This window comes from Macrobrachium rosenbergii, chromosome 29 (assembly GCF_040412425.1).
Source record: "Macrobrachium rosenbergii isolate ZJJX-2024 chromosome 29, ASM4041242v1, whole genome shotgun sequence".
Lineage (NCBI taxonomy): Eukaryota > Metazoa > Arthropoda > Malacostraca > Decapoda > Palaemonidae > Macrobrachium > Macrobrachium rosenbergii.
Window position 1 is genome coordinate 7,863,342 of NC_089769.1, and position 19,890 is coordinate 7,883,231.

Here is a 19,890-nt window from a genome sequence, read left to right on the forward strand (position 1 = left end):
CTTGGCTCATTATTATATTGTTATGTATCACATGCGGTTTAGCCGTGAAAACATGCTCATTGCTTATGCAGATAATGATGCACTGTTGACATAGGTTTCATATAGCGTCAACCTAAGACGCAGTTCATTCTGAAAGCATTCTGAAAGCACAGTCATTTTGTGAGGTTCAAGACAACAAGATTTCCTCGAGATTTTATTGCAGGTGTGGCCACGAAGGTGAATGATTTTCCTAGTCCTGCAGTTGAATCACTGTAACTTCTGATGATCAGACTTAGTGCGCATGCTTTTTTCTTGAGTGGACTAACATGAGTCTCGCATCTTATTTTATATTATTTCTTATTGATTTTACTTGGTTTTTTTATCTTCTAAGCACCCAATGCACGGAAGAAAACTGCGACGCTATAAATACACTGTAAAAGAAAACTAACAAAGGAATAAAAATAGCATAAATTAAAAATATAAGATAAAAAACCAAGTAAAATAAATAAGAAATAATATAAAATGCTTAATTTAAAGCTGGAAAATACAACAGTGCATTTTGGGCGCTGCCTGACAAGAAAGGAACCTTACTGGCTCCAGGAGCAAGAGCCCGTGCCAGCACAAGGCTGGCTTAATCTTAAACAACAAACAAGGAAGGGCGAAAGGAATATTGGTCCCTCCCTTAATCTGTTAATCGCACTCTGTATATCCCTTTCAACTTTCTCTTCTCGAACAAGTGACGCTGCGGGAAATTTTGTTTTCAGACACGAGGTTGTGAAGAGCCTAAGCCTGGCTGGAGGCAGAATAGCGCCGGGGAGACAGAGTAAGAGAAAGGACATTTGGTATGAACACCTGGATTGTGAGTCATAAATGATGCACACGCATATGGGATGGTAGCCTATGTCAGGGAGAAACTAACCTGTTAACTAGCAAAATGAGAGTAACCCCTAGGAAACACCACCGACTGACCATACCTAAATTAGAGTTATTAGCCTTGTTATTAGGAATTAAGTTAGGTAGAAGTTTGAAGAATTTGTTAAAAGTCAGTACAGTTGTAATTTGAACTGACAGTAAGGTCGCTATAGCCTGGGTAAATAGCAAAGAGGAGAATGGGAATGTATTTATAGCTAATAGGATAGGAGAAGCTAACTCTGTTTTACAGAAGTGTGAGATGATTCTAAAGCATGTGCCGACCAAAAGTAATCCAATAGACCTTCTGTCCTGAGGGACTAGTATGAGAGAGCTGACAGCCAGCCAATTGTGGCACCAAGGACCCTAGTTTCTTCATGTTGAAGGTCCTGCAAATCCCCACAGATACTAGATGAAGCCTCGCTCAGCCAGGCTAATAAGTAAGTTGTTGCCGCCCTCCGTGAACTACAGGAAGAAGTAGCCATGATACAACCTGCAGACGTCTGGCCTATAATGGAGAGTATTGTTGAGCTTAGCATTTTGATGGGTATTATGAAAAATATAGTGAAATTTTTAAAAAGTAGTGCTAATCCATTTTTGAAACTTGTCCATTTGGAACAAAGCCATAATTGCCTTCAGTTTATAGTTATTTGGAAAAGGGATTTAAAGTACACAATGATATAATTAATTTTGTGAACCAGTTGGGGTTAGTTTTGATTGAGGGTATAATATACTCAAGAAATAAATTAGAGAATGCTGTAAGAAATAGAGATCATTTAATCTTGTTACCTGCAAAAGGGAAATGAGTACAATCATGCCTGAGACACTTGCACACCCTAAACATGCATTGTGGTGTGAATTCGCTAATAGCCATTTTTCGCCAGGAATGTTGGATTCCGCGATTGAGATGCTTGGCGAAAAAGGTGGTAGGTGGATGTGTAGCTTGTATTAAAGCCTTCAAGCCCCCTCTACATCCCCCCGCCACTCCTCATTGCACGAACTCGGATGTGACGTCCATTTGCTTGGATTGATCTTGACCACACTGGGCCTATCCAGGTAGAAGGAGGGATAGGCTACGTCCTATTGGTAACCTGCATGAGCAGGCGAGCCATCTGCTGAGATTTCTGTTCGACCCTCAATGCTGCCACATTCATCTTGATGTTCAGGAGACTTGTTGTGATGCATGGGACTTCCTGTAGTATCTACAGCGACAATCATCAGACCTTCCATGCCTCCAGCACGTTCCTACAAGACATCTTCGACGAAGGCGAAACTTGACAGTTCCTGTGTGAGCGTAGGATACAGTGGCATTTCCAGACTCCATGATCTCCATGGAAGGGAGGATTCTTCGAGCACCTAATTGGGTTGTGAAACACACCCTTGAAGTATCTTTCAGGCGCAAAATCTTCAATGAGGAACAGGTCCGTACATTAGTCAAGGAGGCAGAAGCAGTTTTAAATAATAGGCCACTTATGTATACCGGCAGTAGCCGGGAAGAAGGAGTTCTTACGCCTTCTCAACTGACTCGAGGGTCCATGGTCCGACTGATGTCACTTGTTGTGCTACATGAAAATATGTGTTGCACGTTGACGACAAAGCAGATGTGTAATCAGTACTTCCGCCTCACCAACAACCTGCGAATGTTTCGACATCGGTGGCAGACAGAGTACTCTAGTTCATTGCAGGAGAGGCGTGACTTCCGTGTGGGAGCTAAATCTTCACTGAGTGTTGGAGACATTGACATTGTGTTAGTGAAACTCGACCATAGAAAACGGAGTTACTGGCCATTGGGTAGAATTGTTGCCATCTATCCAGGTGACGATGGTGTCATACGCTCTGTTAGTGTACTCTACGAAGGGGAAAAAACTTTGCGACCAGTTGAACACATCATTCCCCTTGAAATGAGTGCGTGCGGGGATAGTGAGGGTGAAGAATATGACAAAGATAATGAACACATCGATGAAGTGAATGCGAAAGAGGACACCGCACAGTGTGAGAATTGACGAAGGAGAATTGGTTTGCATTGCTAATTTCAGGTCTGCAACCTAGTCTAATGGGTATGCAGCATAATCCTTACCCATGAAACCTTCCCTCCCAGCCTCTAGGATTGTACCCTAAGACTAATGGCTGCTTCAAATATTGGTATGCTGTCACTGCCATCAGTCTTCATCCAAGTCGTAATGGATGGGTATTGTAATCACAGTTCAATAAAGATTTAATTTGGATGCCCGAATTTGACATAATGCAGACGCTTTGGGCATGGGTGCCTCAGCTCAGTCTTGTTTTGAAAACAACATTCCATTATTTAGTAAAGGGAAAAAAAGAGCCAAGAAATAATTTTAGTTCCATATGGGTTCATACATGTAATCCATGGTTTTGTCAAAGAAAGTGTTATGATAGGCTGGATAGTATGGAAGAATAAAACAAAGTTTGTACGTTATTAGTGTTAGACACCACGGAACAGAATATGCACAACTTTTATGGTTTCATAATTGGAGGCTTGAAGTTTACAATGATGCTATTGAGGATTTAGGATTAATTGCCTGAATTAAGAAAGTGTATAGCATTTCGCTAGAAAATCAGCAGCATAGATAATTCGACTCCGAAAACTTGTAGTAAAAATGCCAGTTTGAAAACAACATTCTCCTCAGCTGTTTTGTCGTGTAGCTACGTAACATTGGTATGGTGCACCCAATCCATTAGTAAGCGATGTTCATGTTTTTACAAAAGCTGACTTGTTATGTTTTCACAAAAGCTTATTTGTTAAGAGTTGGGTGCTCTTAGACAATCGCAAGTAATAGGCAGAGAGTTTTTGGGCTATTTTAGGTCCGCCGATTTGTTTGCCAAAATGTGAGCGGTTTGCTCATGACGTCACGCGAAAGAACGAGTGTTGCCATATTTCCTATGTCGTTGCCAGTTTCCTTTTATGTTAATTGTTTCTTCACAGGAAAGGTAGTAAAATATAAAATTCCTTAAAAACAACAACAAAATTTATTCAGTAGTGACATATATTCCATAAAACAAATTCAGAAAAAAAATAATTCCTAATCTTCTGAAAATGTTTTATTATATTGCACGATTTACTTTTTTTTTTTCATCCATCTCGGTTTTCATGTTTAGGTATCTCATCCTAACAAATAATGGGAACTTTGCAAAAAATTAAATTTCATCATTGTTAACATCAACACCTGTTGATTTCATTTCAGAAGCAAGCATTTTTATACATTGTTTCCTGTCCCTGAGACTTTCTCCATGAGTGCCTTTGAAGACATCTCTCAAAGTTTCATTGTGAGAATAAATTCTCTGACGGCACATAGGGTTGACATTAATTTTATTGATCCTGAAACATTGGTCACTCTTGACTGTAAGTCGCCTTTTGGCCGAAATGAGGATACCGCACAAATTTTCAACTATGTAGCCACCTGTATATATCGCAAAGAATAATTTTCCTACATTACATCACATATCGAATCTGAGTTATTTGGATCTACTGACAAACTGGCCATGTCCTCTGGAGTTTTTTCTGTATTGTCGTTCTCAAATTCTAGATCCAAGTCATTTTTAAATATGTTGCTAGTTAGGCAAATTTCTAATGCAAGTTCACGCTCTTAGGATTTGTCTTTTCTTAAAGCATTCGTCGTTTCTTTTATCGCTGATTAGTGCAACGTTCTTAACGAGAGGCAGCTTTTTAATCCTATATTTATAGTTAATAGCGCTTGGGTGATCATGCCGTCCACTCATCTGTCTGTAACCAAAAAATTTCTAGTGGGTCCTGATTCAATTTTCGTATATATATTATATATATATATATATATATATATATATATATATATATATATATATATATATATATATATATATATATATATATATATATATTCATTATAATTTCTGACTTAACATTTCATATAGACCCACTAGTACGTGACCCGATAAGATCACTGGCTTTTGGAAATTAATGTGTGCCTGATTTTGCGTTGCATAATCTCATTTTTGTCAGTGCATTGATAACTTTATATAGAAGAGTGTTCTGGCTATCTAAGTCAGTCCATAAGCATCCTTGACTTTACATTTCCAGTAATGCATGATGAATTCATGAGATAAAACCAGTCATTTATCATAGAGATAAATTCTGTAGTAACCTTCCAGATACTGGTTCCCAACAGTCCCCCCTCTCTCCTAAATATTCAATAGACTTAGCAAGGATATTTGACATCAGCTGCACAGCACATTTACCCGCTGAAGTTCAGTTTTTTTTAAGTTTACATGAATTTCACTAATCTTGTGATCTAACTATATTCTGTGTGCGCCTTATTTAACATTTCCCTCATACAAGAATCAGAAATCAGTGTTCAATCGTCAAAACAAAACCCCTTAGTTATAAAATGATTTCTTATCAGTTTTATCGTATGTGGAGCATCGGCAAATACGAATATTTTCCTTAACATGACATGGATTTTTTTTATTGCAACTTTCTTTGATTTCATTGGGTCTGTCCCAAAAGCCTTCCATAATTTAAGATTGTTCGTCCCTGGATCAAGAACAGTTGCAGTTACAAGGTAGCCTGCCTGCATTCTCTACTTTCACAATCATTCCTGTCACCATCTCATGGACACATGATTCGTCAAAATCATAAAAGATGGGCTGTCTCCATTTAGCAGTCAGACCTCTCAACATGATAACCTGAACCTTTCCATAAAGTTTATTTAATCTGTATTTGTTCCCGTATCATAGTTCTAGTGCTTTGCAATGTTCGTTTCATCAAAAGATATTACGGCTGGCGTCTCTTCTACAGTAAAAGTTTCAGCTGTGGTTTTCATGAATGGCAAAACTGATGTCTATATACCTGGCTCACAAGGAAAACTTCTAGTTCTCTTTCACGTGACGTCATGACTCCTAAGTCCTCTTTCACGTGACGTCATGACTCCTACTGCAGGCCAGGATTAATAGCGTACACTGCGGCCCTGCGTGTCGCCAGACCTTATGTGCCTAGACCGTGGGTGATGCAATAATTATGTCAGTTTATGCAATAACACCGCTGGGTCAATAACACCGCTGGGTGAGAGAGAAATGCCCGACCAGGTCCAATCTGCGCATGAGCTAGATTACCGCAGGACCCGATCCTTTTGTTGTGGTTTGCAATTGGAAAGAATTCACGCGTAGGCTATACTGTACCGTTCGTTTGTTGTCCTCGAGGCTCTGAACCCCCAACCTTGAAAACATATACTGTAACATTTAATCTCAGTACACTTAAACTGATCGACCAATGACTTTCATCTAAGAAACACAGCAGCTGCTTTGACGTAAAAAATATGTCCGAGTTACATCCCGGAAGATGAGACATAAAATTATGAATAATCTAAATTAAAGACGTCGTGCTTGAATGGAATTTTACTCGTACAATAGTTGCCCATAAAGACTGATGGGAACCGTTTTCTATCACGGCAAAATATTCATTTTCTTTATTAACGAAATAGCCTATTTTTGAATGCCTCCAAATCCGCAGCCATTCGGTAAAAGCTTTTATCATTCACCGTATGCATATTTTCGTTCATCAAAGAGTTCTCTCCCCTCTGACCACTTTTTCCATTATAAAATCTACGCGAAGGGCAAACAGCGAAGGTGAAATAACATTCCCTTGCAGCAGCCCACTGTTTACTGCAAATTCACTTTAAAAGACCCCTTTAGCATTAACTTTGCATCTACATCATTCATGGGTTATTTCAGTTAGCTTTACATTTTTAGTGATGCAAGGCCTTCCATTATATTGGTCTGCAGATGCCGTCAAATGTCTTCTCATAATCAACACAAGCTATCAGAAGGGGATTTTTAAATTCCATACGTTGCTGCACAGTATGTCATAGCGCAACTGTTTGATATTTGCAGCTCTTGCCTTCCTTAAAACCAGCTTTTTTTATCTCTTTATCCATGTCAAGTCTACCGTGAAAAAGCATAGTGAATAGTTTCATTACACCCAATGTAAGTTAAGTGCCTTTATAGTTATCACAATTTGTCAGGTCACCTTTTTATTTTATACATTATCCTTGCCTTCCAATTGACAATTACCAGATTACTGTGTGACCCATAGAATGACAGTACCAGAGGTCGAGTTAGGATAGATACGATTATTATTATTATTATTATTATTATTATTATTATTATTATTATTATTATTATTATTATTATTTGCCTGATTCAGTAAATCTAAAACTACTGATTCATTTCATTTTTCATCTGAGGTTACTTGAGTGTAAAATGGAACTTAGCTAGTTAAGTAATAACTACAAACTATTCCAGTGTTATGTTCATAGCCTAGATAGGTAGGCTATGCCTCAGTAACTCGGAAAACCAACGTTTCAAAAATTGGCGAAGGCAGAATTGTGTTGACAGCAAAAAGTTAAATTTTGTATTCAGTGTCTCCTCTTGTCCCTTTTGTGTGTGTTTGTGAAGTATTTCATCAAAGAAAGTTAAAAGTCAATCATTTGTGTAGTATTTTAATACCTATAGTTGAAGAGTCAAGGTGTAAAGTTTTAATCTGAAAAAGGTCAAGTGATATAATTTTTGTCATAAATAGTAAACCAAGAAGTTTGTTCTTCTCAGTTAAGTCTTGTCAAGTTATTTTACTTAAATAAGAGGTCAAACAATAAAAGTCCTGTAAGTAACCTACGATCAACTTCTTACGTCCATTAGTTGTCGCATCACATTTTTCCGCTGCCACTGCTGATGTTCTGGGATCGGTCCTTGTGTTTGTGGTCACTGTATGATCCTTGTAGGTGTGCACCTACCTTAGTTTTATTCTACTGTGTATTTCAGTTAGTTTGAGTCACCGTTTTTTGCCAGTATCTTTCAAACCAATCGATTCATTGGTGTGGTACTTTGAAACAGCTTCTTGACACCCTCCCCTAAATTTTGATAAAAAATTCCATGTCCAAACACATATTTTAAAGGCACTTTACTCTTGAATTTTAGGACACACCAAACCTAGCCAGTCAAGATTTACGAATTCATTCAGATAAGCACTCTTGTGGTACTTATCCATCCCAACACCTACCCGACCCTTCCTCATTCTTTTCATTCATTCCCCACTCTCTCTCTCTCTCTCTCTCTCTCTCTCTCTCTCTCTCTCTCTCTCTCTCTCTCTCTCTCTCTGTGTGTGTGTCTTCACAATATTTGTTGTGTAATGGAATGTTTTCAGGCGCAAGTTAGCATCGCAATTTTTCAACTAAGCAATGTAGGATGAAATGAGCTGACGACCTGAATGATTATACAGAATTTAGGGTTTCCGAAATTTGATGAATGAAATGTCAGATTAAACGACAGGTTTATCACTTGTGTATCCAGTAACTTCGCCTTTCAGAGTTATGGCTTACATGCTGAAATGTCCCCGTGGATGCAGAAATGCATTTGCTATACATCTTGTAGTTTACAGCCAGGAGAAAGCTGCCCAAAAATTAAGAATAAATCTCAATAGGTAAGATATTGTTTATGGTTATATTTCACGGTCATATATATAAGGGAAAGATAAAACAGATTCATTGACATACATCTATGATATCATGTACAGTCTCTAGTGGTTATGAACTGTTCTGTGATTTTAACCCCTTATTTTTTTTATTATATGTAGAACAGGGAATTTAGAATAAACATGAAATAACTTTTCATCACAAAATTATGCACACAAAATAAAAACAATCACATTTATGAAGAAAGTAACATATGAGAGAAAAGTTGGGGGTAGTGAGGAATTTACTAAAAGTAGATACTCAGGACATGCTCAGTAGTACCCAAGCTCTTATGTCCGGAAGCGTTAATCAGTTTGCTGGCTACCCCATCAAATTCAAGAGTAAAGCGCCTGAAAAAAACTGAATTTGGAAATTGAATTTATTACCAAAAACTAGGGGAGGGTGTGAAACACTTGCAAAGTAACACACCGATCCATCAAGTAATTTGGAAGATATTGGCAAAAAACAATGACTCAAACTTCCTGAAATACATAGTATTAGTTTCCTTTATTTTCTTTGTTCAATCACTCACTTGACAATTGATAGGCATGAAGCCTTGCTTTATCATTTGGGTTAGAAAGTTTCTTCACCCCCATTTCTGTCTTTTCTCATTCCTTCTTACTATCTTGGATTGGAGTTATAGCCCATGCAATTATACTTTCTTGTAATACTTAGCCTTCATGCTATTTTGTGCATTCACTGAGAGTTTGTTGTTGATCCATGGTAGACCTTTTCACTAACCATCTTTCTCATGGGAATATCTGGCAGTTTATTACCCCATCCCCCATTTTGATCAATATTGAAATTTATTCACATCTTTCATTGTTCAAATTTCCCACTGTCTGTTATGAGTAACATTTCTTGTTTTTGCATCTTAGGTGCATTTGGCAGCAAGACTTGTAAGGGTCTCTCTTCGTCAGTAAGGAATCCTGCTATGGAGGTGGGAAGAATTGGCTTCAGCATGCGTCGGCAGGCTTCTTTTTCCTCTACAGTCTGGTCTCTTTCAGGGGTAAGGGACTCATAGTTTTCACCGACGCCATTACAGAATGCTGAAGTCGACTCTCCCACCCCCAACATGGGGTCATAGGCTTCCAGTAGCTCCATCTTCTCCCCTCGGTGTAGGGCAAGCTGCTGAGTGAGGTGTTGTTTAAAAGTACCCCAGTCTGCTGAATAACTGACGTCCCACCTCCTGATTTGTCGTGCTGCATTCCCGGTCACTTTTTGGTTTGTATGCACAATTTTTTCACTATCTGTCCAGCCAACTGTGGCATTTTCAATACACTCTACGAAGGTCTCGGTGAAAAAGAAACTCACCAGTGCGTGAGTTGTCAAACTCATGCACTGAACCATCTAACACTGCCAGTTTTTTTTTTTTTTTTTTTCTCAACTGATTGCGTTTGTGGGGACAAAGCAACGTCGGCCGAAATTGTGGGTAGGTCAACGGGCTTTTTATTGTGTATTTCATTTGTTAATTTGTGCAACTCTTAATGTGTGTTGGGTAGTCGTTAACAGCTCATTCACACTGTCCTCTTCCTTGGCACTGTTATTGTTAGCTTTGGTACTACTAGTACTGCCGTCATGCGCCGATTTTCTTCAAGTTTGCACTGTTTATTTCACCTTCACAATTACGCTGTTAATTATTATGTGCTGGCAAGACCCCACGACCGACGCCAAAAATATGTCCTGATTCTCGGTCGTATAAAGGTTATACCAGTACAAGTGAAACGCATAAGATACAATTAACACATGCATTTTACTTAATAGTTACACAGGGCCCTGTTGCTAATATTACAGTACTTAATTATGCAATTATAGTCGGAAGGTACTCTGTCTTATAGACGCGCCCCAACCCATCGACCTCTAATCCCCTACTGTTTATTAACTTTTCAAACTAAACTTGCTTAGGTCATAGACCTCAGCTGATTGGTCTCCTATAATCGAAAGGAACTAATAAGGGTCTTCGATGTATGGCATTCATTTGAATTGCCCATGCCAAACCCCAACGATCGTATGGCGTTTGATGAATCATTAGGGCCAGATTAAGCTGGTGGGAGGCCTGGGGCCCACTCTGGTGGGAGGCCCCCTTTCCAACTCCTATTGCATACACTACAAACTGTAGTCTATATATAAACTGTATTATAAACTACAGTCTATATACAAACTATATTATTAAATTAAAATGTATTGTTTTTATTGGTGGGAGGCCCCCTCTTGGTGGGTGGCCCAGGCCCCTGGCCCCCCCCCCATTAATCCGGCCCTGTGAATCAGCAGTATCTGTTCGTTACTCTCTGATCCCAAATGCATATACAAACAACTAGCAGATTTTCTGTTACCTCTCAGACATGAATTTCTATACAAATCAGTCCCCCTTGCATTGTGCTAGACCCTGAAATTCGTCGGTAACTTCACTGAACATATCCTGATGTTACTCCTTGAGCCGTCAGGATTCCATGTAATAGTTAGACTGCGTTTCAGTTCACCCAGTGATCGTGTTCCTTCTCAATACATTACAGAAGGGGTGTGGGAAGGCTGTATCCTTCTGTACCCCTAAGTCCATCAATCAAACCTTCTAGTTGGTTTTATTTGCCTCATTATTAACTGAGTGGCACTCTTAAATTTGTCTGTTGTTAATTTTAACCTGAAAGTGCCAAGGGCCTACCGTACACGGCTCCCTGTGACGTATTTTTCTGATTTCTATAAATACACGTAATTAATTCAGACCTGGAATTTCTCTCCTGGGTCCTTCCCCAATTGAGTTTTCACTTAGATAACCATTTTTTTGTATTATGACGTATTGGCTAGATAACCATTTTTTTGTATTATGACATATTGGCTCCAAGTCAGAAGCATCCCCAACAAGGTAAGAATAGCAATTGCACTAATACTCGTAAGAATATATATATATATATATATATATATATATATATATATATATATATATATATATATATATATATATATATATATATATATATAAATTAATGAATTTAATAGCTGATGAAAAACAAATAAACTCTTTTTATAAGTCATAGGGGCCGACGAGATGGTTTGTTCTCGCGCTGATAGCATTCGTGTCGACAACTAATGAGAATTTGCGGTAAACGAAGAACCCTTAGAAATTGAATGTTTTAAATCACGATATGTTAATATATGTTTTTACTAAAATGAAGACAAATGACCGTATCATTTAGAAACGCTAACAGAGATCTGACTGTATTTGAAATTCGGTGTTTTCGTCGAAAAATTAGTTTCTCCCGCAATTGAAATGTCACATTGCCGTTTACATAGGACTCCAAGCTGTTCCTTTCTTTAAGTGAATTGACATTAAACAAGACCAGAAAGCACGAACATTAATTGTAGCTTTCGAAAGGACCACCTCCCTTCCCCTTCAGAATCACAAGGAAGGTGGTCTCTTCGAAAGCTTAAAAATGAGTTCTATTTTCGTGCCTTAATGAGTTCTATTTTCGTGCTTTATGGATTTTACTATTAAATACACGGGAAATGTGTATTCTATAGTGAATTGATATTTCCCTGTCTGCTTGGATCTCAAGTACATAACCGTATATAGGAAATACTTTTCTTAGGTTAGGTCTAACAGTAGTCACACCGTTGTTGTCCGAGTCTCATATGGCAACAACAGACATCGGTATACTGTAGTAGTGAAAACTTCGAGCCAGACACACTGTGTGATGATAATAGGAGGATATTATGTAAGGGTTAGAAGGGGGTTTGGGGAGAAGGATAAGACGAAAAGTGGAGGGGGAAAAGACGAAACGCGATGGGTGGGTAGGAGGGAGGGAGGGAGGGAATCACCCATGGCTGGGAGGCGTGGAGCCAGGAGGGAGTGTGATGGAAAATTATTAAGGTTCAGCAATTCTCCCGAGTTGGGTTCAGCTAGGGTCCGAACTCCGTGCCCGGCGACTTTAGGCTGTCATTTTCTGTTGTAATTTTTGTGTGGCCAGGCAGGGTACAGAGTCTCTCGGTTCTGTTGACCCAAATCTCTCTCTCTCTCTCTCTCTCTCTCTCTCTCTCTCTCTCTCTCTCTCTCTCTCTCTCTCTCTCTCTCATACGGTGCAAAGTTTAGAATGTTTAGACTTAGTCTTATTATTCTCGAAAGCATTCTCATTTCTCTTCAAAGTCCCATTATTCCCGAAAGCATCCACATTTCTCTTCAAAATCATTATAACGTACAAGTAAACTATGAGAACTTGGGTCGCAGTTTTTAAAAGTCCAAAGCTTTTCCGCTTTTGATTTACAGAATTCGGAAAGTTGTTCGTTTTCAAAAGGTATAGCTGCCTTAAGAAAAAGTTTGCATCTTGCAATAAGCTTTTTTTTTTTTTTTTGCTTGATAATAATGATAATGAAAATAAATTTGACAAGGTTATATGCAAGATGTTGGCAGTTGTGGAATACTTAATCCTTTTTTTTTTTTTTTTTTAAAGATGATCTTTACCAGTATTTTCTTTTACTTACAAAACAGGTTATCATTGCTTTCCCTTCCAAAATACAACGTTACTTCACAACAAGCTAAACAACTTCGGCTATAAACTTTTCCACTAAATAAACTTTCCCACTAAAAAGTGGTACGTGCAGCAGAGCCAGCTTCTTCACGCTGAATAGATGAATAATTAAGGGTCTATTATTTGATAATCTTACTATGTATTTATTTCAGGAAACAAAGAGTTGGTGGACTGACACTTATTGTTGTTGCAAACATTTTGCGGGATATGAAGAGAATTCTGTATCACAACCTAATCTAGATGTACAAATATTTGTGAAAAATTGAAGCTTATGAAGCAGCAAAACCAAAATATCTTGATTGATGGTATTTGAGCTGCCCTGAGAAGTCCCAGTAGTTTGAGATTCTGTGAAATGTATCCTAAAGCAGAGGAGACCTTAGTGGAGGGTTATGGAGCCCTTAGGAGGAGGATGTGTCCCAGAAATGGCTAATAATACTATAAAGTTTTTTATTTGCTTTAGATTAAGCTAACCTTTTGCTGGCGCAGGATCTTACTAATGTAGCAGCCTGTAACGTCCAGCATCAGCCACATACACCAGGCCTGTCTGTTCAGTGACGACTACTCACGTGGTGGTAGTCAGTGGTACAAGTCAGGCATTGCTGCCCTAGAAGTGCCAGTGTTTTGGCTGTATATTTAATGCACTTCCAGGAGGAAGACCACTTGGTAAAAGACTGAACAGGCCTTGGAGATAGGAAATACTCCTTAAATGAAATATCATGCCCTTGTAATTCTATAGTCACAGCCTTACCTATAGGCATAGAAACAATTAAAATCTTTCGTCTTTCCATCCTTTTGAAACCATTCCCGTACCCAAAGATACCAGATAAATCCTGGTCAGCCTTTCAGTCTCACTTGTAATCTCATCAACTCCATGTATCATCCAACTCTAAGAACTCTCATTTGCTCCTACGTTTTCAACAGCCACTGTCACAGGTATTCTCAAACTTAAATTTTCTCCCTCTACTCTTGCGTCATTCAGCCCTTCTTCTCTTCCATCTTCCACTTTCAACAAATCTTCAAAACACTGTCTACTAAGATTTGTCTGAAAAATAACTATTATGCTTTTTTTTCTCTTCCGCATCACATCAAAACATAGACTTAGAAATTTATTCTCTCTGGTTATTTGCAATTTCAGTACAATGACTTTTCACCCCTGCATGATGAAGAAAGCAGAATTTTACACCTTTGCCTCTCTTTGTGGTTTATAATTTTCCAAATGGCTAGGGGCATGAGGGTTGCAGCCCAATACATTGTACTGAGATGATTGAAGAAGGATTTAGGAAGAAATTCCTTGAGACTAAACAAGAAAAAAGGTAAGACTGCATATCAGTTTATAGCCAGGATACAGAGTTATTCGACAAGCAGATTGGAATAGCTGAGTGCAGAGAAGAGTTTGGTGATTTAGTGGAATTGCTCTTCAAAGAATTGACTGTCAGGACTTTTTCAATCAAGATGGCACTATTCCTTGGGGAAAGAGTAACAAAGGATATGGGTGAGAAGGTAAAAGCTTGCAAGCGGTACAGCATTTAGAAGCTCATCGGATAAGTTTTGCGGAAAATCAGAAGAAAATGTATAAGTCTAATAGGAGTGCAGTATCCATAAACCAGAAGACCACAAGATGACCAAGCAGAAGCAGACAGACAAGAGTGAGGGTATGTTCTTTGTGTGTCAAAAGCCAGGGTGCTTAGGCAAAAACTGTGTGCTTTTTAAGAATAAGGACCAGCAAGAAAAGGTAGCCAGTACTACGATAGTGGAAGAACCAAGGGAGGTGACCACTTTCATGAGTTGTGAGGAGGTTAGCATACCCCGGTTGGAAAGATGGCAAGCTGAAGCTGGCCTATTGTGTTACAAGCATGCAGCCTCAAGAAGCAGAGTAAGAGGCACCAAAATTTACCAGTTAGTGAAGGTTTTGGAGGCAAGGAGAAAGTGACTGTGCTACAAGATACAGGTTGCACAAATGTAGTTGTACATAGAAGTTTGATAACTGAGGACAAAATGACTGATAAGAAATGGGTGTGTGCACTTACTGAACGGAGTAATCTTAGAGATCCAGTTGCAAAGATTAAATGTAAACACTGTAGGAGAATTACATGTCATGTGCCTAAGGAACTCCATTTATAACTGAATGCTTGGAAACATTCCAGGTATAGAGGGCCATGAAAAAGTGGTTAAAGCTCATTAAAGCATGTCAATTTTGATTTTCTTAGAGGTTTTGCAATCTGTTTGTTTGAGATATTTCTAGGCTGGGTGGGTTGACCAGGATTACATAGTGTCTGCCCTGTCTTGTGTGTGTCAAAACTTTTGAGAGCTGGAGGTAGTCATATAAATAGCAGCCTGAGGTTGGTGAAGCAAGACAAAACAAGGCCAGGGAAGAGCAAGATAAGAGAAAAAGTCTCAAGCTTCCAGCCATCTCACACAGACGGAAAGAGGGACACATTGCTTTTGATTTGGCATAAGTGTTTTAGTGTTTGCTTAAGGAGAGGAGCCATTCAAAGGACAATCCCTGATAACCACTGCTACCAGTGATATTGTTACCTCCTGTGAAATGTTTTCAAGTGCTGTAAATGAATTTTATGTTTTTATACACCTCATGTTTGAATTGTACCAGGTAGGAAGCCATTGGCTATTGCCACTAACAAACCTTACCTCTCACAGTGTGTTACATTACCTCTCACAGTGTTTTACAGTGTCTAGGGAAGCAAAGGTGTGTATGTATGAGGGGACTGTTGAGCTAACTATGCTATATAGAAGTGAAGTATGGATGTTAAGTGATTAATAAAAGAAAAAAGGTTTAAGCTGCTTAGATGAGCTATTTGTGTAGTATATGTGTTGCAGGAAGAACTGAGGTGGTAAATGTGGAGCTACTTAAGTGGTAAAAGGATAACGTAGGTGAAATGAAGGACAAAGTGTTTTGATGTGGTCTGGTCTTGTAGGAAGATTTGAGGACAGGAGGCATGAGAGTGTTTGAATGGCGCAGTTTGTGTTTAGAGGGTTTTCCTGACACATTGCCGATGAGCTTTCTCTGTAGGTGTATGAAACAGCTGGTTTTGAGGAAGTTTTCCAAAGGAAAGGTTCATCCGTGATTATATATATATATATATATATATATATATATATATATATATATATATATATATATATATATATATATTATATTGTGTGTATAGATATGTGTGTGGGATTCTTCAATTGCAGAATAGAGGATGAACCCCAGTGCAGTAATCTTCATACACACACACACACACACACACACACATATATATATATATATATATATATATATATATATATATATATATATATATATATGTGTGTGTGTGTGTGTGTGTGTGTGTGTGTGTGTGTGTGTAGAATCTACTGGTCACTTTTTACCAGATACATATGTAATTGTAATAGCCACAGTGCCCTCTTAACTTCTCGAATTCTTCGCGCTTTTTTGGATACGTTTGTCCTTACCAGGATTAATATGTACTCTTAATCCTGGTCAATACAATGCCTTATCCAAAAAAGCAATTGTAATAGCCACAGTGCCCTCTTAACTTCTCGAATTCTTCGCGCTTTTTTGGATACGTTTGTCCGTACCAGGATTAATATGTGCTGTACTCTATTAATCCTGGTCAGTACAATGCCTCATCCAAAAAAGCGCGAAGAATTCGAGGAGTTAAGAGGGCACTGTGGCTATTACAATTACATGTGTGTGTGTGTGTGTGTGTGTGTGTAATTCGTAAAAGAAAATTTGAGAGAGGTTGGCAAAAAGTAACTGGAAAATAAAAAAGAATTATCAGACAACAAAGAGAGGGAGAGAGACTATAAATCATCAGAAAAATGTTTTGTTATAAAAAAAACATTTGTAAGTGTCCAGATTATCTGTAAGTTTAATATGAAATATTGTTCTCGCCAATTCAGTGGTATGCTGAAAATGTGTAGATATCTTATCATCGGAATCATTTTTTTTTTTACTAGTGTAGTGATACCGCAGTTTTCAATGGTCAAGATAACCGAGTGCGACATGACGAGTGTGTTTATGAATCTTCTTCGCAGATATTTTAAACTGTATAAACAGAGACAGATGCTCTCCCGCGGTCTATAGGTCTCCAAATTTGAAAGCTATGGGCGTTTGTAACGGTCTTTCGGGCGCCCCCTTCTCTTTGCGCAGGCCCCCATTTGTGTGTGCGCGTGTTCGTTTGTCTGTGTTCCGATAGAGGCTCCCCCCATCAACCCCCGCTTGAAACCCTCATTTACCGCAACACGCCCCCTCTCTCACTTTACGGCCATCCGCCTGTTTGACCCCTCCTCGACGCCCCCCCGGCATCAGTGGGTGGCGATGATGGCGTTCACATTCATCTATCAGTAAAGTCTTTGTAAGTTTCGACGTGAAGAAAATGAGATAAATCTGCGCATCCAGCGAATACGTCAGGTGTCCCTGGATTTCTTTACTGGTGACACATATCCTCACCGGATTTAAAGTCCAATAATTCCCTGCTCGGTTGACGACAACACTCTGGGAACGAAGTGTTGCCACATCATTCTCAAAAAGTTCTCTCCCACTTGTTGCGTTATTATGCCTCTCAGGTTGGGCGGGAGTCTGCAGAGTTATAAACTTTTATTTTCGACACAACATCGCAAGTGTTCTATTATCCATTTTTACAGATCCACGGCACAGTTCGAATATAAAAATGCTCTCCGCTGTTCAGGAGGGAAGAAGGATCCCCAGCAATAAGTGTCCCAAAACCACCGAACCTCAGTGTGTAGAGAGGGAGTCTCTCTCTCTCTCTCTCTCTCTCTCTCTCTCTCTCTCTCTCTCTCTCTCTCTCTCTCTCTCCCGGGCTCCCACCCAGTCCCTTAGCATTCTCCCACTCTCTCACACACACGCCGTCACTCGTGTTTCAGTCTGGTGTGTGTGATGAGTCTAGTGCTGTGGTGAACGGTGTTCGCTTATGTTATCAGTATAAATCTGTTTATTCCTCGTCTCTACCGATGATACATTCTTGAGGAAAAGCTGCGGTGCGTACTGAACTGGATGCGTGTAACTGTGATCCTGTAGTGTCTGGCAAACCGGAAAATTTCCACCGAGAGGGTAAATATCATCACTGCTCCTGCTCTAAGGGTATAAAGTGAAAATGAAAGTTATGTTGCCTCTAGGATTTTTAGATATTTATATTGTTTCAGCCTTTTATGTTGTAAAGATTTATTTGTTTCAGTGGTTTGATGCCGTTGAAATCCACATGGTTGTAGAATTGGGTAACTGTCGTGTTAATGGAGAAAAAGGGCGAGTTGAATTATCCGGCGGCTTTGTATACAAAACCATGTGGCAAGTTACGTTCTCTGTGACATTTTTGGTCAAGAGCATGTGTGTGATGTTATTGATGCTTGTATTGTAGTGTATAGGGCTCTTAAATATTGTACTAGAATCAGAGATTTTGTTGGCGGTATTGTGCATAATTAAGAAAATCTGTTTGGAGTGACTTCTTGTTATTGAGAAGTATCCAACGTTTGGCAACACAGTTTCAAGTGCAGCTGTGGAAGTATGAGTAAACTGCAATTCCTTTCTGGTAAATTTTTTTTCCTATGTAGATGAAGTGTCGGAACCTTCTGTATATTCTGCACATATTAATAATTGGGTAATTTTACAAAAGTAGCACATACACGCCTATGTTTGTGCATTTGTATCATGCAAACAAAATACGCAGAACAAAGACAAACTCTCAGGTTAAGTGGGAGTGGTTTGTGAGAAAAAAACAAAATACACTAATTTTAGGTTTTTCTTCGTCATCACTTAACTACATGTTCCACGTGCTTTCATGTACAAAGTCCATTTCCATGAGACTACTTGTAGTATGACTTGGGGAAAGGGGTGATTTCATTGTTTAATCAGCATCGGGTGGGCGGTGGGCTATATCTTGAACTTGACACTATCACAAAATATCTTAACAGTGGAAACCAGCAAGCGTTCAGTTACATTATGTTTTCATTGAGATCAGTGCTACCATGTAGGCATACATGATGTAAACCCTCGTGTTTAACCGTAGTTTATACTTTCGTGTTATTTTTGGATATAGTATTTGTCATCAGTTTTGTTCATATATTTGTCATATTTTAGAATTTTTTATTTAGCCACGTCAGTTATCGGCATACGAAGTGAATACCATATTTTTTCCACATTTCTTTGTTGTTAAGGATAACAAATGGACAAACCTTGACGGAATGTACAAAATGAATCTCGTGGTTTATTCAAAATAAAAAAAAAATTATCAGTGTTGTGAACAAAGTTATTGAAGGTAGGAACCTACAGAATTAATTTTCTAAATGAATTTTATCCGTTATGTACATTACTTTTCCTAGTCATACACACTGCATACCACACACTTCCTGTTTGTGCGTTCATGCAGAGACTCGTATAATATCAATATATTCCACCCTGTTTATATATAGATACCCACTGCTGTAGTATATGCTAGAATTATTGCTAGTACCCCATTCACATTTATATGGCAGTTTGTGATAATGTAAACAGCAGTGATGGGATGAATGTCATTTTTTTCTCAGATAGCAACTCGTATTAGTTGGAACTGCGAAATAATGTATATGTATATTACATATACTTAGACACACACACACACAGCAATAACTATCCAGCCAGTACTATAAAGGGAAATGTTTGCACTTTTATTTTCGTTAAATTTGATCCATCCGTCCTTATAACAGGATGGATATCTGCTTTTTTTTCCGTATTGGATTTTCCTACCAATACGTGTACAAGTTAACGTGTGACTTCATATTCTTGTTTTTCATTTTTACACCAATCACGTTTAGGTTAACATGTTGATCCAAGGATTTATTTTATGGGCCATACGCTCAACCGTTTGTGTTTTACGAACGGTTGTAAAACCTGTTTATCAATATGTTAATTTTTGCTTTTACACTCATAGCATTGAAAACAAACTAGTTACTGGTTGGTCGCTCTAGAACTCTAGATTAAG

General features: G+C 38.6%; 2 protein-coding genes across 10 annotated transcripts in view; both read left to right on the top strand.

Moving 5' to 3' along the window:
• Positions 1 to 19,890, top strand: part of LOC136854569 (zinc finger and BTB domain-containing protein 14-like) — a 74,938-nt gene that overhangs the window by 18,400 nt on the left and 36,648 nt on the right. The window contains exon 1 of one of the 9 annotated variants that reach the window (XM_067130933.1): positions 17,766 to 17,987. The exons of 5 other annotated variants lie outside the window; for them this stretch is intronic. The gene's annotated coding sequence lies outside the window, so the exon portion shown is untranslated. Of the gene's footprint in view, positions 1 to 17,765; positions 17,988 to 19,890 lie in introns of those variants that run through there. 3 more of the 9 variants (XM_067130934.1, XM_067130926.1, XM_067130925.1) reach the window with 3 other exon arrangements.
• Positions 2,211 to 2,891, top strand: LOC136854351 (uncharacterized). The gene has a single exon (XM_067130651.1). It carries the CDS (start codon positions 2,211 to 2,213, stop codon positions 2,889 to 2,891), a length of 681 nt encoding a protein of 226 aa, XP_066986752.1.

Coding starts and splice junctions, on each gene's coding strand:
- LOC136854351 (XM_067130651.1), top strand. CDS start 2,211: ATGATCTCCATGGAAGGGAGGATTCTTCGAGCACCTAATTGGGTTGTG.